The following is a 27,368-nucleotide window of genomic DNA, read 5'->3' on the forward strand; positions in this document are numbered from 1 at the left end:
GTAGAAGAGATAGGTAGGTAGGTAGGTAGAATAGATAGGTAGGTAGGTAGGTAGGTAGGTAGGTAGAAGAGATAGATAGATAGGTCGGTAGGTAGAAGAGATAGATAGGTAGGTAGAAGAGATAGATAGATAGATAGGTAGGTAGGTAGAAGAGATAGATAGATGAGAGATAGATAGATAGATAGGTAGGTAGAAGAGATAGATAGATAGATAGATAGATAGATAGATAGATAGATAGATAGATAGATAGATAGGTAGGTAGAAGAGATAGATAGATAGGTCGGTAGGTAGAAGAGATAGGTAGGTAGGTAGAAGAGATAGATAGGTAGGTAGGTAGAAGAGATAGATAGATAGATGATAGATGATAGATAGATAGGTAGGTAAGTAGGTAGATAGATCGGTGGATAGGAAGAAGAGATAGATAGAATTCTTTATTGGCCAAGTGTGATTGGACGCACAAGGAATTTGTCTTGGTGCATACCAGAGGTGGGTTTCAGCAGGTTTTGACCAGTTCTGAAGAACCAGTAGCAGAAATTTTGAGTAGTTCGGAAAACCAGCAATACCACCTCTGACTGGCCCCGCCCCCATCTATTCTCTGCCTCTCCTGGCATCCTCTTAGAGAGTCACTGAGGCCACTTGGAGTAAAAGGAGGCCAATGACCAGCTGTCTGCAAGGAATATTAATCCTTCCATTCCCCACTATCCTATCAGAGCTGAAGAAGCTTCTTGGGTGAGAAGCGAAACGTCTTCAGAAGAAAAAAAACAAGTCCAGTTGCCTCCTGAAAAAAGCTCCTTTGGGACAACAACCCTAACCTGGATGACTGAGAATCTCTTCAGACATTTCCTCGAATCCGAACCGCAGCTCAAAACACCCTGTTGTCAGAACTAGGTCCAGAGTTACCCTCTTGGACAGCCGCTACATCTGCAGCTCAGCATCTCGTGTGAACCCAGCCACCCCGTGTGAAGAACAGGGACTTGGGGAGCCAACCAGTGGGGAAATCCAAATTTTTTTTTACTACCGGTTCTGTGGGCGCGGCTTGGAGGGCATGGCTTAGTGGGTGTGGCAGGGGAAGGATGCTGCAAAATCCCCATTCCCTCCCCACTCCTGGGAGAAGGATATGGCAAAATCCCCATTCCCTCCCCTCCTGGAGAAAGGCTACTGCAAAATCCCCATTACCTCCCCACCCCAGGGGGAAGGATATTGCAAAATCTCCATTTCCTCCCCACTCCAGGGGGAAGGATATTGCAAAATCTCCATTTCCTCCCCACTCCAGGGGGAAGGATATTGCAAAATCTCCATTCCCTCCCCACTTCTGGGGAAAGGATATTGCAAAATCCCCATTCCCTCCCCACTCCTGGGGGAAGAATATTGCAAAATCCCCATTCCTTCCCCACTCCTGGGGGAAGGATATTTCAAAATCCCCATTCCCTCCCCACTCCTGGGGGAAGGATACTGCAAAATCCCCATTCCCTCCCCACTCCTGGGGGAAGGATATGGCAAAATCCCCATTACCTCCCCACCCCAGGGGGAAGGATATTGCAAAATCTCCATTCCCTCCCCACTCCAGGGGGAAGGATATTGCAAAATCCCCATTCCCTCCCCACTCCTGGGGGAAGGATACTGCAAAATCCCCATTCCCTCCCCACTCCTGGGGGAAGGATATTTCAAAATCCCCATTCCCTCCCCACTCCTGGGGGAAGGATACTGCAAAATCCCTATTCCCCCCTACTCCAGGGGGAAGGATATTGCAAAATCCCCATTCCCTCCCCACTCCAGGAGGAAGGATATTGCAAAACCTCCATTCCCACCCCACTCCAGGGGAAAGGATATTGCAAAATCTCCATTCCCACCCCACTCCAGGGGAAAGGATATTGCAAAATCTCCATTCCCTCCCTACTCCAGGGGGAAGGATATTGCAAAATATCCATTCCCTCCCCACTCGGGGGCCAGTCAGCGGTGGTATTTGCCGGTTCTCCGAACATTCCCAGACTGACCACCCGCCGTACACGTGTAAATGCTTTCGGGGATGATTTGGTCTGATTTCATGCAGGGCGGACGGCTCTGCGGGGTTGTTGTTGTTGTTGTTGTTTTGCATCGGATGCCGCGACAGCTGCAACGGAGTGCAAGGCAGCCAGGTGCCAAACCCCCGCCCCCTGCGCGGGATCCATCCGTTCCTGACACACAACAACGGCGCAACTGCCCCTTTTGCAAGCGAGCCCGCTTTGGAAGCTGCGCAGGCGCAAGCGGGAACTGGCTCTTTCTCCAGGCCGGGCTCCGCCCCTGACTGACACCGCCCCCAAAAAGGCACGACGGGGGGGGCGTGGTGAACTGGCGCTTGCTTCTGCCATTGGGCAGCTCCTAACCGGGGTGGGCGGGGCCAGAGTGGCGGGAAATACGAAACTGGAGTCCGGAAGCCTCTTGGAAGAGTTCCTGCAGCTGGAGAGCCGGAGCCTGTTCCACCCTGCCTGGAGGAAGAGGAGGCTGGTAAGAGGCAGCTAAGCCCGCAAGCCCTTCGTTTCATGCAGAGCACTACTACCTTAATAAGGGTTGTAAGGGACTACTCCTAGGAGTAGGCGTGAAGGTGCACTTCTGACCAGGTGGAGTTGAGAACCCGACGGCGGGTTCCCGATCCAACCCCGCAGGTCCCTTTGGAAGGGGAGGCGCGTTCATAGCACCTTAGGAGGGCAATTCCTGGGAGCAGTAACAGTGAGTTGGAAGGGATCTTGGAGGTCATCTAGTCCAACCCCCTGCTCACGCAGGAGACCTGGACTAGGGATTCGAACTGCCGACCTTTCTGATCGACAAGCTCTCAGTGTCTTAAGCCCCTGAGCCACCTAGCAGTTTGGGACTTGTGTTGCGGAGACTCCTCGTAAAACTGGGGTGCAGCCTGCCTCTCCTTTCCTGATGTGGGGTATATGTACACTGCTCAAAAAAATAAAGGGAACACGAGCAGAAGACATGCGGGATCTGAATGAATGAAATAGCCTTATTAAATACTTTGTTCGTTACATACAGTAGTTTTGTGTTCCCTTTAGTTGTTTGAGCAGTGTATAAACTACTGTATGTAAAGAACAAAGTATTTAATAAGGCTATTTCATTCATTCAGATCTCACATGTCTTCTGCTTGTGTTCCCTTTATTTTTTTGAGCAGTATATAATAAATAGGTGTGAGCAGGCTTGCTTTGGGCAAAGTCAGTCCAAAGCTGAGCAGTGTTGGGCCTGGTTGATGTTTGGGTGGGAGACCACCAGGAGATTCTGGGGCTGTGGAATATTTATGGGAGTTGAAAAATGAGGAAGGTAGAACATGCTATATGGCTGCCAGGAAAACTATTGTCAGTATTGTTGTTTGGAATGGAGCTGAGCACAAGGGAGGTTTTAGTTGTTTGAATGCCTGGAGTTTCTTTCCATGAGCCTTTCTATCCTATTTTAAGAAGAATTAAGAATTACAATTTTACAATCACAGTATGGCTGGTTGGGAAATTCTGGGAATTGAAGTCCACACAAAGTTGTCAAGGTTGAGCAAACCTTTAGTTTTATGATATTTAATTTTGTGTGTGTGTGCAAATCCAGTCAGTCTCGATTACTTTATGGTTGGGTTTACAGTATGTGCAACGGAGTGAGTTAATTTGTTGGCAAAGTGATTTGGTAACAAAGTTGTGCAAAGGTAACCTTAATTTGGAGTCTCACTCAAAGCCTACGAGGAAGTTGCAATTACAAATTGGTTAGTATTCTTGGTTAGTACATTTCAGCATTACAAATGTCAGTCAGTTGGGGTTCTTCGATTTTGCACTCTGGTTTTTGTTTCACAAATGTCCTTCCAAGCTTCGATACTTTTAAGGATGCGTTTTGAGGAGTTCCCTGATTTGCATCTTCTCCTTGTTTTCAGGTTGAAGGATGTTTCATGTAATCCAAAGGCAGAAAATGAAGGGGAAAGGCAGAAGTGCTGTTGGAAAGCAGCAGGACTCTTGTGACGTCTGGCTGGATCCTTCAGCACTCAAAAGACGCAAAGTGATGGTAATTTATTGATATCCCACCTTTATTATTTTTTTATAAATAATTCCAGGTGGTGAATATACACAATACTTCTCCCTCTTCCTGTTTTTTATTTATTTATTTATTTATTTATATGCCACCCTTCTCCGGAGACTCAGGGCGACTTACAATGCTTTAAGCAATAGCCCTCATACTTTTGTATATTTTATACAAAGTCAGCTTATTGCCCCCACAATCTGGGTCCTCATTTCGCCTACCTTAGAAAGGATGGAAGGCTGAGTCAACCTTGAGCCTGGTGAGAATTGAACTCACAGTTGTTGCAGGCAGCTGGAAGCTAAATACTACCTTTAACAGTAGCATTAGTCTGCTGCGCCACTCAGGCTCCTACAATTTTCCCTACAATAACTCTGTGAGGTGTGTTGGACTGGGGCCAAAGGCAGCAAACCTGCTTTCATCTCTAAGGCAGGAGTAGAAGGTTCTTGATCTCTTGATGATTGGCTCCTAATCACCCAGCTGGCTTTTACGCCTAAGGAGGAACTAGAACTCACAGCCTTCTGGTTTTTAGCCTGGTGTTTTAACCACCAGACTAGGACAAACTGGCTCTAATGTACTAAGATAGTTTATTTCATGCATTGTTAAAGCTGAATAGCAAAAAGAACACACATTATTTCATTGTGCAGGTAATCTGAAATTTATCATCCTTCCAGGCTTTCCGATAGTGGAGCCCTTTGTGGCCTGGTTCCTACAGCAAGCTAAGCCATCATGGCTTGCTTGTTTTGGGGTTAAATGTATTGGATGAACTTTCCTGATTGGGGTTTGCATATTGTGATTTATATTTACCCTACATTGAATAGGAAACCAGACCATTGTGATTTTGTCAACGATGGTTATTTAAGCTAATCATGATTTAGGACGTAAGAGCTTAGCCAGTATCAACTCAGGAGTACTGTATCGAACAGGAAGTCTGAGGAGATGAACAGGTTGGCAAGCACCTAGGAAGTCCATAAGCAGCTCTAGAGCAGACATATTATTAATCTTACCTTAGTTTGATTTTGCCAAGAATGACCTTTTAGAATCTCTGGAAAGCTATCTTAAAGTCACATATAACAATAATATTAAGTACCAGTATTATGATGCCATACAGGTAGTCCCTTGATTTGAGATTGGTTGCTTAGCAACCATTTGAAATTATGATGGACCTACCTGGGGGATACTTATGACCCACATTTGAAGTTATGATGGTTGGGGGGAGGGAGGGGGCTGTGGTCACATGACTGCACTTCAAATGTTCATTGGCCAGGCTGCACTTACGGCTCTTGGCAGCATTCCATGGTCATGTGACTATATATTATCACAGTTTTGCTGAAAACTGGCAATTCTTTTCAGCAAAACCATGCTTATAGCAAACATTGGTTTGCTTAATAACCGTGATTTGTTTAACAAATGCTGCAAAATAAGGTGGTAAAATTAGATCAGTCACGTGACTGACTTGCTTTACGACCGTCATGACCACCACCGTGGTAGGCAGGCTCCATGACGATCATAACCCGAGGATTACCTGCAGTTGAAAAAACATCAGGTTTTTTCGGGCAGTAGATTAAAGATATTAAGAATTGTTGTGCATGGCAATTTTGTAGGAAAGTGGGTGGAAATAGGTTAGTTTACTGATTGTTTAGTTTAAGAAAAGGGATGTTTAAGTGATATATTTAGGGGAGTGGAGGAAATGGATAGAGTTGAATAAATGTTAAATTAAGATTTATGGGGAAGGCTGCTTTGAAATGTTATATATATAAGTATGGGGGAGGAGAAAAAAAGGCAGATTGTTGCTAGATTGGGAGTTATAATAATATTATTATGCTAAATTAGAAGTTATATAATGTTATTTTGAAATGTATGGTAAAAGGGGGAAGTAATAATATTAATAATATTATTAGCATGTAAGGGTCAGTATTTAGAGGAGGGAGTAAGGGGATGGTAAAATATTATATAATCTGTTATGAATTAGGTTTTTGTTGTGAAGAAGTCACAGGGGGGGATGGGTGGTGAGGAGGGGTTAGGGAGGAGGGGGGGAGAAAAAGGGGGGAAAATTTGTATTTGAAAACTTTTTCAATAAAAAAAAACATCAGGTTATTTTAATTACTGGTCACACATTGCAAAACCATGGTGGGAGGAAGGTTCCTTTGGTTTAACATGCTGTGCAAACCAAAGTTAGTCATAGTGTGATGGCATTTTTCAAAAAGAAGCTATGATTGCCAGGAAGGTTTTCTGTCAACAGAGGAAATCACACTATGACGGGTGTCAAAACTAGATGTGTCATGTGCAGGCCACGCTCACCCCGGCTCGACGAAGGGTACGTCACGTCACACGGCACTGCGATACGTCATGTGACATGGCAAGTTTGACACCCGTGCACTATGATAATTTGTTGCAGTTTCTGCTTGCAGATACTGTTCAAATTGGTTTTATATCATTATTCATTTACAGTAGTGGCCAAAATTGTTGAAACCTTTTGGGAAAAGTGTATTTACTAAACTAGCTAATAACACCACTTTTTTTGGAGTAGTACCATAAAATTATATATCAGTGGAAATATAAGGATATAATGCAATAACTTTTATGATTTGCTATTAGAATAGCAGTTACAGGATAAAGAAGAAAAGTGAAACACGTAGAAAAAACAAGATATACAAAAATTATCACCATGTCAGTTAATACTTAGTTGGGTAACCTTTAGCATGAATTACGGCTTTACGAGGTCTTCTCATGGAGTGAACCAAGTCTTTTAGTCCTGCAGCTGTTATAATGTGAAACCAAGATTGAATAATTGCTTCTATTAACTGGGTTTTATTGCTGGGTCGCTTCTGACTAACCAGTTTCTTGAGTCGGCTCCATAGATTTTCAATTGGGTTAAAGTCTGGGCTATTCCCAGGCCATTCCAGCAGTGGAATAGGATTATCTTGAAACTCCAAAAAAGAAATGGTGTTATTAGCCATCAAACCTCAAAAATACACTTTTCCCAAAAGGTTTCCATAATTTTGGCCACTACTGTAGGGTTTGGGATTAATTATGCAATATGCTAATAGTAATGCATGAGGACAGTTGCTCTTAATTCTGTGTTTTGTTCCATCTAGAATGTTGCCACTAAGTCAGCCTTAACTCTCCTGGGCCAGGACTCCCGTCCTGCTGCAATAATTGGACCGCCTCATCCATGCACTAAACAAACCACCATTTCTACTTTCTTCACTGCTCAGAAAGCAGGTACAGTCTGAATTCCCCCCCCCCCCCCAAAAGCGGGAACAATTGTAAGCTATTCATGACACGGGAAGAGAATTGTCTTCACAGAAATAATAACCAATTTGATTCGTTATGCACACTGCACTGTAACATCTACAGACCAAATGGCTCCAGTTCTTTTGTAAGACACAATAGACAAATCAAGCGTACCGTGTTGTGTAAGTGCAGCGTGTAGGTTTGTAACTATGTTGGGTAAAACGAGGGATCCCAAAACACAAGATTTCTCCCTCCGTAATCCTCCAGTAAAGAAATCCACCATGTGCTTTATTTTGTTGCTGGGGGAGAGACGAGACCTTACACGTATGAAATTGTTCAGAGTTAGGCTTTGGAAGAATGAGTCAAAAATACTTTAGGCTTAACTGAAATAAATATTTCTCATCCAAGTTTATGCTTGTGTACGAATGTAATGAAGGCTACACACCGATCATCCCAAAGGGAACTGGAGAACATGGCCATCCTCTCTCTGCATTGTTGAGTTACAGGGTGTGCTAAGCCATCATCTAATCTGTCAAATTCTGGCATAAGGCCACTAAGGAACAGTGGCTTAGCACAATGTAAACTCTCCGTTATAATTTGTACTAAATCGGATTTAGTACATGCTATCTAAGCTGGTAGAAATTCCGTTTCTTTACATGCTGCTCCAACAATGTCACAAATGCAGCAGGCAACTTCTGGATTCCTGCTAAAATGAGGCAGAAATGGGAGTGATAGGTCTCTGGGAAATGTAGTACTCCCACCCACCCAGGTTTAATCTCCCCATTAATGCCAGGGGGTGTGAGTCTTATTCTTTGGGGCCTCTCCCTTGACAGAAGCTGAATGGGAGAAGCTGCCCTAGCCAGCTCTACAGCCATCTCGTCATGGACAATTTAACAATTCAATTATTTAAAATAAATATTTTATTTTTTGTCATTCACCTTTCATTCTGTCCTTTCTTTAATGATCCTGTTCGATTTCTTTGATATTAATGTAATTCTTGTCCTGTGGCGAGTTGGCTGCAGCGAGCTGGCGAATTGTCATCAACCCTGCCAGAAATGCCTCTGCAGTACTTTAACTTAGGAGGATTGCCTGTTGTGGAGGATGAACTTGGTCTGTTATCCAAACAGCAGGTAGACGGGGATGCAGGCTGTAGCTTTGCTGACACTCGGAAGCTATTGGCCACATTTCCAGTGGGATGTGGAAATGTTTTGGAGTTTAAAGGTGGCAATTGAAAGAGTTCGCCTGCCACCAGAGTCTTTGTCCTGGCAGGAAATTATATTCTCATCCTTAACTCCTGAAAATTTCAACCATTATCCATGTAATGGTTTCCTGTGGCCCTAAACAAAGTCAGAAGCTATATTTCAGCCACTCACTCAACCACCACCTCCACTCCTCCATCTCCCCGTTATTAGAGAAATGCTGCGGTCTGCTTTTGAAAAGTGGAGAGAGGCTTATGAACTTTCTTGGATAATAACCATTGTGAAAATGGAAGCTCTTCAACTACCACCTCAGGATTGCAAAAAGCCCCACCACTAGATGGCAGCAAAAAGATAAACAAATGTAAACTTTTTAGTGCCATCTAGTGGTCAGCTTGTTCGCCCGATATTTTAGCAGCTACAGTCATTGCACGTTTTCAAGGCTAGATAGTAAGTAGTAAGTTCAAATAACACGCACATGCCGAGCTCTATATAACAGGATTTATTATTTGCTATTCCATCGCACTCTTCACTGCAAAGACATACAAAACACACAATGTCATCCAAAAAACTTTTGCCTCTCTGCTGCGTTAATACTACTAAAAGGTGTGGAGGATTGTGTAACGACTCCTGTTCCACTACTTATTCTTCACAACTTCAAAAACTGGGGAAAAGGTAATTGAGGAAAGCAGCAACATTTGAAGGTATTTTGTTTTCCCAAAGTCTTTTCTTTAGATAACAGTTCTTGGTTGGTTGGTTGCTTCTTTCAATTCCACAGAAGAGCAAGAGAGGGAATAATTGAGGCCTAGTAAGAAAGACATGTTGATCATTCAGGCGTAGCACTAGTTACAACAAGAGCCTGGTCGGTATTTGTATTATTTGTTTCGCTGGTCCCTCAATCTTTTTCTTTTAAACACAGAGGCTAAGGCACACTTTTTTCCTGAATTAAATGATCTTCTCTCCTAGACAAGCTTTGGTTCTGCCTAAGTCCCTGTCCTGGCAAAGCTTCTGAGGACTACAGTAAATCAAACGGGGAGACAGGGTCTCCTCCATCTGTCTTGCAAGGAGAACATCCGGTCTCTTAGAGTCAGGTAGATTCTTGAGAGATGGAGCATAGGATCCAGAATAGGATTTTGGATTGATAGCATTCCCCCCCCCCCCCCCAGTCATGTATCTCGCTCTTGAAGTAAGAGAGGTGCACCTGCTATTTCCCTAGACTGCTAGGCTATATAAAGGCTGTGTATTTGACCTCTGGCTGATTCGGATTCCATTGTTTTTGGCAGGGGAAAAACCCACAGATCCAAACCAGCAGTTCATGACCTCCGCATCAAACAATCTAAAAGACTCTGAATTGCTTAGAGGGAAGAGGACCAGGGCCTGGGCTTCTGTCCTTCAACCATCAAGCCTGACGGACTGCCAAAGACAACCTGCCAAGGCAACGAAGGTCTTGGGTCCTTTCCTTTGCAATACTCTCCCCGCTCGGGCCCAAAGCCACACCGGCACCCCCCCTGTTGCTCAGGAGGAAGACCCCGTAACAGAAGGGGGGGAGGCTTTTCTAACTACAGATCTCATTCGGCATCTGGAAGAAAAGGGGGGGCTTCAGCAGCAGGTGGCTCCGGTGTCCCCTCTGAAAGAGAAAAACGATGGCTGGCGAAGAGAAGAGAGCCCCGCTTTGTTTTCTCAGAGAAGCCCGAGTTTTAAAATAATTCCGAACCAAAGAGCGGATGCAGGGAAACGGCGTGGACTCCCTTCCTCTTGGGTGGGCGCAACTTTTGTGGACGACTCTGACTCTGAAAATATGGATCCTGAACTGGAAGAAAACCTATCAGAAGCAGCACATTTGGATTTCAACCAAACTGGATTCGGTTATGAATCTAGCTATGAGAACAGCTCCCTAGCTTCAACTCAGCGCCTCTTCACACAGGACTCCGAGGGCTGCAGAGTAATTTTGCACTGCTTTGGAGGAGAAGGAAGCAAGCCGTCCTTGCCAAAGGAGCTCTGGTGGAGCAAAAGGACCCCCGTAAGAAGCGCCTTCAATAATAAGAGCTGCTTTAGGGATGGTTGGGCTGGAGACAGAAGCCCCCCTGGGTCTCTGGGCAGGCGCCTTTCTCCTCTGACAGAACGTAGTGAAAAGTCATGTTACGACTTGCTATTCACAGAGGATTCGGAAGGCAATAAAGTCATTAAACACTAAAATCGTAATTGCTCTGTGAGATAACCGGGCTCGGGTGCCTCCTTACAAAACAAACTTGGCTTAAAGGGCCCCTTTGTATATTGCCTGTGGCTGTGTGTCGCATACCTAACCTGTTTTGTTCAACATGCTTTCTTCGGCGTGTGAGCTAATAAAAGAAACCGAGGAATGCAATCTGAATCCTGGTGTTCTAGAAAGACAGTCAGGCTGCTCTAGAATTGTTCCACAAGATGAGATTCGACTAGCTTTCGTTCAGGTAGCTTAAAGGTCGGCTAAGATGGGTTCAAGCTAGACCCATCAGCCACAGCACCACTTAAAAGTGGGTATTGCTGACCAGTCCTTGCTGCTTCAAAATGGAGGGCGGGGGGGGTGTCTTTTGTTTTTTTTAAAAAAATAGCAGATCTGCCAAGCTGCATAGCTAGTGAACCTGACCCCAATGCAGCTTCAGCAAGATCCAGCCTGCCAACATAGGTTTACTTCTCTCGTGTCCCTTTAGGCGATGTTTAAGACTAGAACACCAGTTTCAGTGGTGGGTTGCCGCCGGTTCGGACCAGTTCTATAGAACCGGTAGTAAAACCGATGGGAGGCTCCGCCCACTAACCCTGACATCATCAGAAGTGATCTCCGCAAGCAAGGCCCGTGCGCAAGCGAAGCGAGCGCACACAATCCCGTTGTGAACCGATAGTAAAGGTAAGTAGAACCCACCCCTGACCAGTTTGTACCTTTACAAGGAACTCCAATCAAATGAGTATGAACAGGACTCGCAGTTGGTTCTGCCGCAATGAGAACCTGATGCTCTTCAGAGGCTTTGGATTTAAATGCCAATCAGCCTGAACCTCAGGCTAATGGCAAGTGCTTTTGGGAATTGTAGCCCAAACTGACTGGAAAGCATCAGGTTGTCTACATCTGGCTTTACAGTATCTTTAAATAACCCAATAGAATATTCATATTAACAGTGAGAAAAAAATGGGTAAAAAGTGGAAACTTATTTTGTGCGCCATGGGAAAAGAGTGTTTTAAATTCCCTGAGGGTTGAAGTTAGTGATTTAAACCATTGTGGTTCCCCTATATAACAGTGGCAGCATCACAAACTATCATGCTACAATCGCTGCTGACAAAAGGACCAGCCAGTGCTCAAAAGGCTGTTAAAATATACTGCAAAAACTTTTCCACACTTTTGCCCTTCTACAAATTGCCAGGAGGTTCTGAAAAGTTATTAGTTGGTCATATTTTTAAACATGCAGACAAGCCCTAGAAAAAAAACCTTCCAATGGCTTTAAAAATGCCATGGCCTGATGCTACACCAGAGCCCAAGGAGTTATTTTGCAAATTCTTGGGGGGGCACTGAGGAGCTGCTTTGAGGGTTCTTGGGTCACAGATGCTTCGCTAGAGATGTTTGTAGATGCACATGAAGATAAACTGCAAACACCGTTAAAGCAGCTGTGCCACAACCCTATGAGGGGGAAAAAAGTGCTCTGCATGGACCAAAACTTTGCAAAGCTGGTCTTCATAGTAGGGTTTTATTCTCCAATGCCAGCACAAACAGACCAAGCCATTCTTGGATTGCGCCAGCCATCCCCACCAGTGCTAAAGTATCTTATCAAATTCACGGGTTATTTTGCAGCAGGGTGGATAAAAATCAATGATTTTTTTTAAAAAAATCAAAAAAATCAGATTTCTTAAAATTTAAATTGGATTTTTTTATTTTTATCAAATTTATTTTAATAAAAAACTTGGGGTAAAAATCTATCGTAAGATAGTTTTCTATTTAAGATACATAAATAATTTAGTTTATTCAGCATGAGGCTGTATATTCTGCAACACTGGGACTATAGGTGAGTCAACAGTGGGTCAAAGGAGTAGCAGAGATGACAGTTGCTCTTTAAAAATTATGATTTAAATCAAGCCTTTTTACTAGTGATTTAAATCATGATTTAAATCAACTCGATTTAAATCAAATCCACCCTGTTTTGCAGCCCTCCCATTAGAAACTTGACCGTGTGCTATTCTTCCATTTGTGTGATAATTTAACCTGCTGGCCCCTGAGCTTAAAGCAAAGAGTAGAGGCACTGCAGGTTGTTTGTTTTCTGTCTCAACAAATGAAAAAGAGGAATTTTAGCTTTACAGAGCTGAGTTACAAGACTGGGTAGCAGCCTGAATTCAAAGGGGTAAAGATACTTTGGAGTACACACAGGTGTGTGCTTCTCACATGTGCCAGCAACTCCGTAGGTGGACTCCAAGTCTACTTTCAAATCTGTAGTGCTGCACAGCTTTAATGTATCTCATCAACAACCAGATTTTAAATTCAATGCTTAGATTAGACAGTTGATTCCCTCTTTAGTCAACTATACATCAGTTGTTTTGAATGCTGGTTGTGGAGAGAGGCTGCAGAAAATAGGAACTTTTCAGAAATCTACCTTTACAAAACAAATTGTGGGACTCAACAGTTGAAGCATTCACAGGCTTCAGATCTGCAGCAAGAATATAACATGAATTTCTTTTTTTAAATGAAAAGCATCACTGTCTGGCAATTCCAACTTTAAAAGAATCTATTGACTGCGTCAGTTCAGAATGTGGAAAAGTTTTACCTTTTAAAAAAAAGTTCTATCGTTTGGCTGTGTGGAAAAAACCAGCAAAATGTCAGTTTCTCTCACTTAGTGTGTTCCTTTTGCACAAAAGCACACAGGAAGCCTAACCCCTAAAGGATATTTAATGTTCAAGGAAGGCAGCCACTGTAGAGAAAAATCTTAAGAAGCATACTAACATAAGAAATGAACGTAACTGTCAGTTCTTTTTCATATTTACATCTTCATCTTTCAAAGCAAATTTCCTTCTTAAAACTTCTGCTATAAGAATCGCAGGATCCTCTTCTTTCAGTAAACTTCTGTTCCTAAAAGGAAGATACCAGATGAAGGATATTACATAAGAGTATGGGAAGTTTTTCATATGCTGCAACTGTTCCTGAATTATTTACCAATGCTCTAAAATATTTACCAACATTCTAAAATAAGCTGGCAGCCCTTTTCATCAATTTTATTACCCAAGTGGTTTATTTTTTTTCCAAGATCATAGCTAAGATGATATGATCTAAAAACATTTTATTATAAAGGGCTTAGATCAGTGTTGTCAGCCTTGGCAACTTTAAGACCTGCGGACTTCAAATCCCAGAATTCCCCATGGCTGCTTGGGGAATTCTGGAAGTCCACAGGTCTTAAAGTTGCCAAGGCTGACATCACTGGCTTAGATTTTTTTATTTCCTTTGGCTTGTTCTCATTAGCTTTCCCTTCTTGACTTCCTTGCCTGCAACAGTCTTTCTTTCATTGCCTAGCAGACTTCTCTTCTTCCCATATCATCCCAGGTGAAGCCCTGCCTCTTTTGCTCCCAACAATCAGGCCCACCATGGAGTGGAACTTGAGAGTGGGAAGGGGCTCCTGGGGAGTGGTGGTGCTCAGAGCAAGACATCTTAGGGTGCTAATGGTGTAGACTGGTTAGCCAAGTCTTTCCAATATAGCAATAGTACTTATATACCATTTCACAGTGCTTTTATAGCCCTCTCACCAACCTTTCGGACCTCAGGGACCACTAAGTTTGTAATTTTAAATCCCGTGGACCACTAACATGATCTGTCTAATGACCAGCTGGGTGGGTGTGGCAAGGTAGTCATGTGACTGGGTGGGCGTGGCCAACTCACATCCCTGCCTGGGCTCCTTAGGACCCCAACAGGAAGCAGTTGTTGGAGCTAAGCAGCCACCATGAGAAAGAGTTGGCAAAACAGCTCAGTTCAAATTGGATCTGACCGAGAAGGAGGCTCAGCAGAAGCACCTCACTGAGGACTACGAGCATAGGCTTTCCAAATAGAGGGAAGACCTGCCAGGTACCGGCGCCTGGAGGTTCAGTGGGCTGAGATGGTCAGCCAGTTCCAGGCCATGATGCAGTCCCACTGGAACAAGGCCCTCCGGCTCTTTGCCACCAGCGGCACTTCCCTCCAGCCTTCGCCCAAAGCCCTGCACCAGGAGGCTGAAGCAGACCCCAAGTTGGAATTTCTGCCCCCCTCCGACCCTCACAAAAAGACCCCGACAAAGGAGGCTCTCTGCAACAACACAAATGTTCATTGCACGTATCCGGCCCAGGATACATGCAATGAGGACCCTGATTTAGTGCAATATTAAAAATGCAAATAATTTTTCTGCAGACCACCAAAGTTTTCTCGCGGACCACCAGTGGTCCACGGACCACCAGTTGGTGACCACTGCTCTAAGCGGTTTACAGAGTCAGCCTATTGCCCCCAACAATCTGGCTCCTCATTTTACCCACCTCGGAAGGATGGAAGGCTGAGTCAACCTTGAGCCTGGTGAGATTTGAACTGCCAGATGGCAGGCAGCTGGCAGGCAGGCAGAAGTAGCCTGCAGTACTGCACTCTAACCACTGTGCCACCGCAGCTCATATGGAATATTTATGGTTAATGACCACAAAAGATGCATTGCCCTAAAATTCAAAACAATACGATGAAAACTCTATGCAATAAGCAACCATGTTGTTCAGGTTATTTTAAGACCCGTGGACTTCAACTCCCAGGAAATCAATTTTATTACTAAGAGACTGGCACAGGGGTTTGGAATTAAACATATTTAAATGCGAGCTCACTTATTTATAATGTGTTTCTCACATCTGTTCCAGCTCTAGTTTTCCTGCAGTTTTCCCCTGATAATGAGGTAATTCTGTTTACTGGTTTAATTAACTTGAGGTAAGAGCAAGAATCCCAATGGATGAGCATATTAAAAGGTGCCAGGAGGATTTAAAATACAATTGATGTTAACCTCCGATATTATGGAAAAGCATCCTTTAGAGAAATCCAAATCAATCGTTCAGTTCTGTTCTGCTCCACACATTACAGGTAGTCCTTGACGTACAATGATAATGGAGCCGGTTTTCAGCAAAAATGTTGTAATATCTGGTGACATGATCATGGGATGCTGCAAACAGCTGTAAATGTAGGCCAATTGCCATGTGGCCGTGGGGGGGTGGGGGCAGATATGTGTGTGGGTGGTGCATCAGAATTTTGGAACCAGGTTGTAAGTAGCTTTGGGGGGGACGTAGCAGAACTTCAAATGATGCTACCTGACCCATTGTAAATCAAGGACTATCTGTACCAAGTTACTTCCTGGGCCATTTTGAAGGATTAGAAATTGAGATGAAGGAAACCCACCCTAAACCAGGGGTGAAATCTGACAGGTTCTGGAGAACCGGTAGTGGAAATTTTGAGTAGTTCGGCGAACCGGTAGCAGAAATTTTGAATAGTTCAGAGAACCGGCAAATACCACCTCTGGCTGGCCCCAGAGTGGGGTGAGAATGGAGATTTTGCAATATCTTTCCCCCAGGAATGGGGAGGGAATGGGGATTTTGCAATATCCTTCTCCCAAGAGTGGGGTGGGAATTAAGATTTTGCAATATCCTTCCCCCAGGAGTGGGGAGGGAATGGGGATTTTGCAGTATCCTTCCCCTGGAGTGGGGAGGGAATGGAGATTTTGCAATATCCTCCCAGGAGTGGGGTGGGAATGGAGATTTTGCAATATCTTTCCCCCAGGAGTGGGGAGGGAATGGGGATTTTGCAGTATCCTTCCCCTGGCGTGGGGTGGGAATGGAGGTTTTGCAATATCCTTCCCCCAGGAGTGGGGAGGGAATGGGGATTTTGCAGTATCCTTCCTCTGCCACACCCACCAAGTCACACCACAGCCACCAAGCCACGCCCACAGAACCGGTAGTAAAAAAATTTGAATTTCACCACTGCTCTAAACCCAAGAGCTATGTTAGTCAACCAAACAGTCCTTTTAATCTTGTAGGTCCCCCTCTCCTTCCTCAACAGGAGACACATCTACACTCCTTCATTAAGTGGTCTGTATTCATCAACCTGGTCCTTAAACAATTTGCTCTTCACTTGGATCACACAGAAGGGTATCATAACGATCAAGGAAAAATTAACAGCCAGTTACTATGTTGGTGCCTACTTAGCAGTATGCCAAGACAAAGTGAAACTGTACGGTACAGGTAGTCCTCAATTTACAACAGGTCATGTAGTGTCACTTCAAAATTACAACAGCACTGAAAAAAAGTGACTTATGACCATTTTCCACACAACTTTTGTGGCATCCCCATGGTCACATGATCAACATTCGGATGCTTAACAGCTGACTCATATTTATGATGGTTGCAGTGTCCTGGGGTCATGCGATCCCCTTTTGCGACCTTCTGACAAGCAAAGTCAACGGGGAAGCCAGATTCACTTAACAACCATGATACTAATTGCAGCGATTCACTTAACAGATATGGCAAAAAAAAAGTTGTAAAATACGGCAAAACTCACTTAACAAATTTCTCATTAGTAATATTAATTTTGGGCTCAACTGTGGTTGTAAATTGAGAACTACCTTTACTACAATGGTCTAATTTTAACTCTACTGGTGCAACGCCATTTGGTTAACTTACTATGTGATGCATTTGTGGATTAATCTGAGCGCCAGGTTCAGGTGTTGTGTGAATGCAGCCGTACTATGATCTGGATTAGCTACTGTTTTAGAAATTAAAACACAGTGATTCACATGCAATTCACTGTTTGGCTTAATCTTAGGTACAAATTCAGAGAAAAGGACTTACGAGTCTTTGTTCTGTTTCATTCTATGAATGTCTTTCAGAATGCCCATCATATCTGCAAAACTACTGGCCTTTGAGAGAGACACCGTGTCATCGTCGTCCGAATCCTTCGCGTCGCCTTTGCAAAATTCAGAAGTTGCAGAACAAAGCATGGAAACAGATGGAAGTTCGGGACTTTCTAAGTCAGCCTCCTCTTCTGTGATGTCACTAATGACAAAGGAAGTTGTAGACTGGAATGAGGGTCCAAAGCAGGGCAAGGGAGAAGACACATTTGAACTTCCTGGAGATAATAACTCTGGCGTTAATGAAGAGGAAGCTGGGGGAAAAAAAAGAATAATATAAGGAGACATGAACTGGCTGCCATATCAAGGGTTTTCTCCTTGCAAAAGCAATAGCACTTAAGACTTATATACTGCTTTACAGCCCTCTCTAGCCTATTGCCCCCAACAATCTGGGTCCTCATTTTACCGATCTCGGAAGGATGGAAGGCCGAGTCAACCTTGAGCTGGTGAGAATTGAACGGCTGGCAGTGAGCAGAGTCAGCCTGCAATACTGCATTTTAACCACTGCATCACCAAGGTGTCAACGTTCCAGAAAACCCCAACTCTACAATGAAAAACTCCGAGGCAAGCATTTTCTCAAAGTTGCATTTATTAGAGTAGGTATACTGGCACATCTGGGAAAACCCGAATCCGAGAGTTCTGGGTTTTCCCTCAGTAAATCAAAACCTCCAAAACCATCCCCTGCATCCATCAGTCCATCACATGCTCCAATCACCATCCGTCCCATCTCGAGACATCACTCCAACCACTCCTCCTCCAGTTGCAGGATTGTCCTAACCTTGACCGAAAGGAAGAATGCTGTTTTGTCTAAATACATTCCCTCTACTGAATCCTCCCTCCTACTTTCCCACACAAGAGAAGGTGGCAGCGTGGAAGCTTCCGGGGCTAATATGGCTTCCAAAGCTGACACAAGGCCAAGGAAAGGAGGAGAGAAATAACAATAGCACTTAGACGTATATACTGCTTCACAGTCCTCTCTAAGTGGTTTAGAAAGTCAGATATGGAATTCGGGGAGTTGAAGTTCATAGGCCTTGAAGTTGTTGAGGCTGAGAAACAATAATCCAGAATCTACAGTTCCACTCTCATAGTCAGCAGAAGAATCCAGTTATCAGTGCCAGATAGGCAGACATACAAAACACCACCCAAAGAATATTTTTTTTCCAGGAAGAACTAAGACTGCCTGCTTTGCATGCTTCTTCTCATAGGTTGTTTTAACAGCCTCTAAAACAAGAATGAAAAAAAAAAAAAAAAGAAAGCAGAAAAATCGCCTTTCAGCCTAGAAGGGCAACATTTTGGAGGCCACACGGGCTACAGGAGCAAATTCTCAAACGGGCATCAAAGGAGTAGGAGCAACATTCTCTGTGTTCTTTTCAGAAGGTTCCACAGACTCTTTTGCTTTAACCACGAGAGGCTATTTGTAGTAACTGCATTACAGCTGCATTAAACACTAGTTTCCCATTCTTCCACCTTTTCTGCCGTAGATAAACAAGTTAAATTCCACTTTAAGAGGGCGGTAACACGATTAGTTAACAGGGTTTAATAGTTTTGGTATGGATGTTGGCCTCAGAGGCAGCTAAGTTGACATAGACACTAAACAGACTAGCTAGAGAGGAACACGGCATCATTTCAGCTCTGCCAACCCACTCACGTGCCTGCATGGGGCCTCTCATCACCAGCAGCCATCAGATAAGTGTTTAAATAACAAGGCTGCTATAATTATTCCAGGCCCAGACCACAGACTCTCCAAAGAGGAGAGAGACTGTCAAAGAGCGTAAACTTTTAAATACACCACGATAGTTTGTAAATTATGAACGGTTGATCCCACGGAGTTCAACCTATAAATTAGTGGCAGGCAGTAAATTGGCTCTTAAGTTACAAGAGGATGTAGAGGCAAAAGATGTTTCTTGTTGAACACAGAAACATCGCAGATGCTAAACACCTGACCCCCAGATGTTGCATCTGTTATAAATAACATGCAGGTTGCCAATGGCCTGAAGTTTGATAACGTCACCCTGGCTGATGCTGCAATGCTCATAAGTGCAAGGACCAGGGGTGAAATGCTCGCGGTTTGGACCGGATCACCCGGTCTGGCGGCGGGTGTTTCGGAGAACTGGTAGCAAAAATCCCTCCCCCCCCGCATGCCCAGCTGAGTCACGCGATCATCAGGGTTTTTTTTTTTTTTTTTTTTTACTTTTGAAACCATTTTTTCTACAACCTCTTTGGCAGAAGAGGTTGTAAAAAAATTGCTTTTAAAAGGCTCTGACAATCCCAGCTGAGTTGCCTGAGTTAAAAGCAAAATGCTTTTAAAAGAAAACAAAAGCCTCTGACGATTGGGCAACTCAGCTAGGATCGTCAGAGCCTTTTAAAAGCATTTTTCGGCCGAAGAGGTTGTAGAAAAAATGCTTTTAAAAGTTAAAAAAAAAAAAAAAAAAGTTGGCCACGCCCACCTAGTCACATTACCCCCCACCAAGCCACTCCCACAGAACCGGTAGTACCAAATTTTACATTTCACCACTGGACTGGACAGAAGCCCCTTTTTGTTGCAACTTCAAAGTCACCAAGTGAATGGTTGTAAATCAAGGACTATCTGTACAGTGTTGATATTTTGGCTCGGTTTTATTTCTTAGTATGATGCTTCCAATAATGAGATGCTGGGCATTTACCTGAATCTCCAGAAACAATTTTAGCGATTTGACTCCGCAGGTGACTCAATTCTTCCTGGAGTTCTGTGGTTCGACTCAAGGCAGGTAAACACGGTTTCCTCAGCGCCAACAATTTTTCTTCTTGCTTCCTCAGATTTGGGACCGAAGCATTCCGCTGAATAACGAAGAATGGAGTGGGTTTCCATCTGTGCTTGAGTGGACGTGTGTCTGTCCTGGAAGTCAAAAACCCAATATTTCAGTGAAACTGACCCTGATCAACAAGGAACAGCTATCCTGAATTGAAGGGCTGTGCAATGCAAAGGCCCTTTGCTTCACAGAGACTCTAAATCAGTGATGACAAACCTATGACACACTTATCAAAGGTGACACACCATGAGACGGGTGACACAACAACATTAAATAACTCCCAACAACTATTCTTGAAAGCACACCCTGTTCTTGTATGAAGCTGCAGAGACTACATGAAAAGAAGGTGTGCTCTTGTATAGCCTCTGGACTCTTTGGAAGTGGCGTGAGTACAGGCCATGCTTTTGCACAGTTTTCAGAGGTTGCGGGGGCTACTGAAGAGCTTTCTCCAAAGCTGCTTTGAGAACGAAGGCCTGTCAAGAGAAAGAGGACACTGCCTGAAGGTAGGCGGTATGTGGCAGATCTCACGGAGCGCTGGGCCTTGGGGGCATTTGATATGCCAAGCCCTAAATGTTTGCCATCGCTGCTTTGAGAGACACCCAAAGCACCTGCTGGGAATGCCTTAAAGCAGTGATGGCTAATTTTTTTGCCATCGCATGCCAAAAGCGTGGGGAGTATGGGGGGGGGGTATCACGTGTGCGCGTGTTCACACCCATAATTCAATGCACCCCGCACACGCGCGTGACCCCACACGCTCCCCCCACTTTTGGCACACAATGGCCCGGTAGGCCTGTTTTTCGCCCATCCCAGGCTCCAGAGGCTTTCGTGGAGCCTGGGGAGAGCGATAAATGGGCCTCCCCACCCCAAGGCCCTCTGGAGGCCAGAAACGACCTGTTTCCTGACTTCCAGTGGGTCCGGAAAGCCCGAAGATCAGCTGGCCGGCGCACGCATGCGTGCTCGAGCTGAGCTAGGGCAATGTTCACGTGCCCACTAATATGGCCCTGCATGCTGCCTGTGGCACACGTGTCATAGGTTCGCCATCATGGCCTTAAAGCAAGGGTCTCCAACCTTGGCAACTTTAAGACTTGTGGACTTCAACTCTCAGAGTTCCTCAAGTCCACAAGTCTTAAAGTTGCCAAGGTTGGAGACCCCTGCCTTAAAGCAATGTCTTTTCCTGGCTTCTGCAGCTGCTGGGTGATTCTGGAAAAACATACATTTGCTGAAGATTTTCCCAACGGTTCATTCATATGCAGCCAGCCAGTCACTCAGAACCAACACTTAACCTCAAAATGTGGATCCCTGAACAGTCCTGATGAATTCTATGAAAGGACACAGTCATCTCTGATCCTCGCTTGACTAATTAGGAGACCACAAAGATGGCTTTGGAGAAGCTATCCAACGACGATAAAAACACAATTTAAGTCTAGAACAAGTTGACGACATTAGGAAGAAACCTAAACCGACCCCATCTTAATTCTCTGGGGTACGATTCCTGCGCTGGGGATGTTCTACTTTAGAAGTCAAGAGAGTTGAAAAAGGAGAAGGAACCCTACCTACCTGACTCTGGCATAGGTTTCTTCATCATCGGAGGCAATCCAGGCAACATCTGCCAGAGTGGGAACAGGGGGGGTGTCATTGAAATAGAAATCAGCAATGTCTGGTAGTGGCTAGAAGAGAGAAGACACCAACCTCATTAGCTAAACTCAGCACCACATTTTAAGCATTGTTTAATGAATAATTCCTGCTTCACCTTGGGGTCCAGGTTGGATTAGAATTCTAGAAATTACATCTGCCCAATTAAAGAAGGGTACCGAAAACCAACATCTGGTGAATCTAGAAAAGCAGCGTAATCTGAAACAAGCACATCCTCATCCCTCTATCAGGCACTCTCGTTCTGGATTCCAGATGGTCATGCCTTTCGTAGCTATTGTAAGCTAGGGCAGCGGCCCCCAAAGTTTTGGGCATCAGGGACCAGTTCTGTGCTGAGAGGTTTTTCCATGGACCGGAGGTGTTGTGGTTTTACATGCTGCCTGCATCCCATGGATGGGGCTTCACTTATTTGTTCGGACCGGTATGCTGCAACCCAGTGCCAGTCCACGGACCGGGGGTTGGGGACCCCTGAGCAAGGGGATCTTGTAATCCCCGACACTGGCCATGCTGGCTACCTTATAGCAGTTGTAGCTGAAAACATCTGTAGAAGGCACACCCAGGTAATAAGGTGATAGAGGTTGAAGCAGCTCAAATGTCACTCATTGCCTGCTTTTTCTAGGTAATCACAAATCTTGGCGAATGTTGATTGAGAATGCCCATATTTTGACTGACTCTTGAGGAGCGGGGAAGTGGGTGGCTTGCTTTGTTGGCTTTATTTGTCTTTGCGAATATAATAAATTCCTTGTTCTTTTACCAAACTCCCAAATTTCCCCGGAGAACACACTAGCTCTCCTGTTTCAACTGTTTCTGTCAGCAGGATGCTACAGCGACTTTGCTCTTAGAGAAAATCACAAGTGGGCAATTTCTGTAGGAGGGCGAGTAAATGAAGGTCATTTAGAGAAAGCAGCTGCTTTGCAAAAACATGCTGAAAAGATGCGCTCAGTTCTTTTGAGATTGGAAACGATCATGGAATCCGTAGACTTGAGCCCAAAGCATTCAATCTACGCATGAGGCGTTTGTGCATTACACATAAAAACTTCCCAGTATGTGTGCTTTGCAAGAAGCTAGAAAAGCCACCCCATGGTGACCCATTGCCACTGAAGCCTACAGCAATGCAAATGATGAGAAAGAGGTTCAGACAATTATTTTTCTGAAAGCTTCATTCCAGCTGGAGAAGCAACTCTTAGGCAAGTATTGTGTACATAAATGAATCCTGGAACCACAACAGAATGATAACAAGGGATGTTCTACAAATATACATGTCCTCACAAGCACAGGCTGGCAACCTTTTAAGGCACTGTCCCCTACTCCCATGAAATGATCACATGACCTCTATTCAGATTGTTAAATCTCACACAATCTCTGCTTTCTCAATCCTGTGATCTCATGAAATATGAGAGTACTGAAATTTTAGAAGATTCCAGGTTTAAAAACTGCCTTTAATTTGGAAGGTCAATTGATGCTATCTAAAGTGTGACAGATAGCAGGTTTTCACCTAGAAAATATACAACAATATTAAAGCCTTGGTTACGATTACTAATGATCATTATGCTGGGATGGGTGGGGTGCCTTCTGGTTTTTGTATAATTTACATTCCATGATCAAGATAACTCTAAGATTTTCTATCTGATGTTTATTATTACTTAATACACTTGATACTGAAGACAGTATCCTATTATTACAGTATTAAGAGCATTACAATCCTACTTGTATTAATCAGGGACCACGTTCTCCAGAATGCATGTAAGACTAGGTTGTGAATTACCTTGAGCAAATATGGTTACATCAAATATCAAACATTGTTCTATAGTCAAAGTGTTTTTTAGCAGGTAGCCACATTTCTTCTAAAGGCTTTCTATAGAATCTGAAAGCTATATGATAAACAGCGTTAGGACCAGGGTGGATAAAAATCAATGATTTTAAAAAAAAAAAATCAAAAAAATCAGATTTTTTTTAATTTAAATCGGATTTTTTTGATTTTTATCGAATTTATTTTAATAAAAAACTTTTGGGGTAAAAATCTATCGTAAGATAGTTTTCTATTTAAGATACATAAATAATTTAGTTTATTCAGCATGAAACGGAGCTTAGTTATGTAGCATGAGGCTGTATATTCTGCAACGCTGGGACTATCGGTGAGTCAACAGTGGGTCAAAGGAGTAGCAGAGATGACAGTTGCTCTTTAACAATTACGATTTAAATCGAGTTGATTTAAATCAAGCCTTTTTACTAGTGATTTAAATTGTGATTTAAATCAACTCGATTTAAATCAAATCCACCCTGGTTAGGACTTCCCAAAAAGTTGCAAATATATTAGTAAATATTAAACAGCCTTTTATCAATTAAAAACATTTGTTTTAACTATCCCAAAGGATTCCCCCCCCCCCCCCAAAAAAAAGGCAACTAGACTTTCTTGGTGTTTTCCTTGAAAACATTTTTTGGATGAGAAGCAAAACATTTTCAAAGAAAACACCAAGAAAGTCCAGTAGCCTTTTTGAAAGAAAAAAGAAAAACACCTTTAGAACAACCATGACTTGGATGATTGATACACAATTACAAATACACAACTTTACCTGGAAGGAAGCTCTGGGACATGGTTTTAAAGGAAGGCTTGTTCCAATTCTTCTCACAAAACTGCGAGATGAACCATAGGGTTTGTTCTGCCAAATTGGTATTGTCTGAGGACCAATACAATATTAAATGAAATTATTCGATCAGTAGATAAGGGGTAGTTGTAAAAAATAAAACCTGTCTTCCCAGTTTCATGCAAGAGATTAAATATACTGGGCACTTGCAGTTAACTTTACTCACAAAACAATGGGAGAAGTAACCAAAACTTTAGATAAATCCCTCAGTGGAACTTGAGTGACTCATTTCACTGCTCGTTTGCTCAAACATCTCGCAGAATCTTTCCTGTTGCTTGTATGTTAATGTGTTGGGATACTACTGGTCAATGGACAAAATTTGCATCCTAAATCTGTCTTGCCATTGTAATTTATCCTAGTCACAACAATGCTGTGAAGACTCTTTTTGTATGCAGGTCACCAGCAAGCCACCAGAATTCTGATTAGTTCAATTGTCATTTATCAAATCAAGTGAAGGTTTAACACAGCAAACCAGGTGATGACTTGGTCACCTGCTTTTTAGTTCAGCTAGTTTTACAAACACAAAGTGAATTATTTGAATCAGAAAAATACGAAGGAAACAATTCCTTTTAAACTTTTAAATTCTGTATGGATGTGTTTTTATTGTCTGGCTGTGCACTGCCCTGAGTCGTTCGGGAGTAGGGCGGTATAGAAATCGAAATAATAAATAAATAAATAAATAAATAAATTCAAAATTAAAATGTTTTAAAGACAGCGGCCTTAATACAATTTAATTACTATCATCAAGAAACATCATACAACGTATTTTGATCCATAGTATTAACTTTAACTGCTGGTCTCCTGTTTAAAGGGAATTTTTCTTTATTCTGTACTAAGGAATTTGAAAACAACTTTATAAATACAGCCAGTGTATGGGGGGGGGGGGGGGGCGGGGGACGGCTTAGCTACCAATCGTTTTGTGTCTGGTAATTTTAAAAAGTTATTCTGCAGGCAGTTTATTAGTCACTAAAGGCTGCAGAGCTTTTCTTTAAAAGTGGGACATCAAATTTCATTTTCAGAAATTTTAGTATGTAGATTATATACAGCAAACAGAATAATTTAATGGTGGAATAAAGACAATGTGGGAATTGGAAGGCCTCCCCACAATTCTATAAACTGACCTTGAATTGCAAAAGGAACAAGTGATACTTCTCTATCCTAATGCTTTGCTAGGATATAAATTGCCAAGATAAGGGAGAAAAACACAAGTATTGTCAAAACAAATTATACCATACGATACTGTGTCATAATATGTGAAAAATTATTAATATGGCAAGTGAACTCTGCCTCTATTCTAGAAAGATTAATAGTTTCTGTAACTGGCAGTGTCAGCGTTCCAGAAAAAAACCCCAACTCCAAGTAAAAACTCTGAAGCAAGCATTTCAAAGTTCTATTTACTAGAATAGGTAAACTGGCACAACTGGGAAAACCTGAATCTGAGAGGTCCGGGTTTTCCCTCAGTAAATCAAAACCCCCCAAACCATCCCCTCACTCCTAAATCGATCACATGCTCTAATCACCATCCGTCCCATCTTGAGACAGCACTCCCACCACTCCTTCTCCAGAGGCAGGATCAGCCTGACCTTGACAAACAGGAAGAATGCTATTATGTCTACAGACAACCCCTCTACTAAATCCCCCCTCCTACTTCCCACACAGGAGAAGGTGGCAGCATGGAAGCTTCCGGCCTAATATGGCTTCCAAAGCTGACAGGCAGATTGGCAACCTTTTTCAATGCTGAGCCTGGGTCTGCCATTGGGGATCCTGTACAAGGGTACAATCCAGGGGTGAAATGCTATCGGTTCGGTAGTAAAAAAAATGCTACCGGTTTGCTCAAACCGCTATTTCTTTGCTGCTTTGTAGCGAATCTAAATCGTGCGGCACAGCTATCCCCCTTCCCCCCGCTGTTCTACTTACCTTAAGCCTGCTTTTTCAGTGCTGCATGGTAGTGCCTGCGGTGTGCATGCGCGCATAGTGCACATCTGGCATGCACCACGCGTGTGCGCACACAGTAAACTGGTGTGTGTGTGTGTGTGTGTGTGTGTGTGTGTGTGAGACAAAGTTTTACTTTTAATTGAGCGTAAAGCTGGCGGGAACCTAGAGCCGGTTTTTCATCAGGAATATGCCAATTTGATATGTCCCAATAAAATGTTCTTTGAGGAATCTGCCTGCCTCAGAGTTCTTATTGAATGGGATGTATTCCATGGAACTCCGACATAATGATTATAATGGGACAGTCGTGCTTTGGAAGTCTCACTTGAGGACGATGATAATTAACATTTATTATGGTCATAAACCAGCATAATAAAAAGAAATAAGCTTCCCAAATGAGCATATGTATGTACATTATAAAACATAAAACACTGAAAGATATAGAGACAGAGATAAAAGCGAAATCGGCCAAAAGTCTCAGTGTGGGCCTGTGTATTGGGGAAGTTTTTTTCCCATCATCCATGGTCAAAGCAATAAACAAACTGAACTGGATGGAACTTGGGGTGGGGGTAGGGGGCTGAACATTTTTTCTCCAAATGGCAATGGCAACAGCACAGAATTTAGTTATGTTTCCAGAGATTTCAGCTGGAAGAAACAACACATTTCCTTGACTGACCTGCAAGAACAATTTAGCAGCAGCGGGCTGATTAGGTCTTGAATGCCAGCCTGTGTGAAAAGGACAGGACAACAACACAGGTGGCTACCTCAAGGTGACTCTGGTTTTGACTTGGGATGCCTGGTCTCCTGTCTAGCAACACTGAAGACAAGGTATTAAATCTCAACAGGTTCAGAAAAGGCTCAAGCCATTAGGCAGCTGTCTGGGATCAAGGACCTTTGGGCTTGCCCTGATCATAAAGGGGAAGAGCGGAGAAGTCCAATCATTTGAAGACTGGTGAGCAGAGCATGTTGTCTCAGTTCCAAACTGGCTCCCAC

At 43.4% G+C, this 27,368-nt stretch overlaps 2 protein-coding genes across 4 annotated transcripts in view; one reads left to right on the forward strand and one right to left on the reverse strand.

The window, feature by feature from the left end:
• Positions 1 to 3,894: 3,894 nt before the first annotated feature.
• AUNIP (aurora kinase A and ninein interacting protein) lies at positions 3,895 to 10,757 on the forward strand. Its single transcript, XM_070949927.1, has 3 exons — positions 3,895 to 4,014; positions 7,125 to 7,251; positions 9,743 to 10,757. The coding sequence occupies exons 1-3, from the start codon at positions 3,895 to 3,897 to the stop codon at positions 10,651 to 10,653; spliced, it is 1,158 nt and encodes a 385-aa protein (XP_070806028.1). The 3' UTR covers positions 10,654 to 10,757.
• Positions 8,967 to 27,368, reverse strand: part of MTFR1L (mitochondrial fission regulator 1 like) — a 28,376-nt gene continuing 9,974 nt past the window's right edge. For 2 of the 3 annotated variants that reach the window (XM_070949931.1, XM_070949932.1), the window contains exons 4-9: positions 24,372 to 24,476; positions 21,706 to 21,815; positions 20,023 to 20,234; positions 17,301 to 17,613; positions 13,414 to 13,539; positions 8,967 to 9,264 (exon numbers count right to left, since the gene is read on the reverse strand). In XM_070949931.1, the coding sequence (XP_070806032.1) occupies positions 13,434 to 13,539; positions 17,301 to 17,613; positions 20,023 to 20,234; positions 21,706 to 21,815; positions 24,372 to 24,476 (846 nt within the window). In that variant the 3' untranslated portion in view covers positions 8,967 to 9,264; positions 13,414 to 13,433. Of the gene's footprint in view, positions 9,265 to 13,413; positions 13,540 to 17,161; positions 17,215 to 17,300; positions 17,614 to 20,022; positions 20,235 to 21,705; positions 21,816 to 24,371; positions 24,477 to 27,368 lie in introns of those variants that run through there. The other variant, XM_070949933.1, reaches the window with a different exon arrangement.

This window comes from Pituophis catenifer, unplaced genomic scaffold, assembly GCF_029215685.1.
Source record: "Pituophis catenifer annectens isolate HBS135680 unplaced genomic scaffold, rPitCat1.0.hap2 SCAF_9, whole genome shotgun sequence".
NCBI classification, from domain to species: domain Eukaryota; kingdom Metazoa; phylum Chordata; class Lepidosauria; order Squamata; family Colubridae; genus Pituophis; species Pituophis catenifer.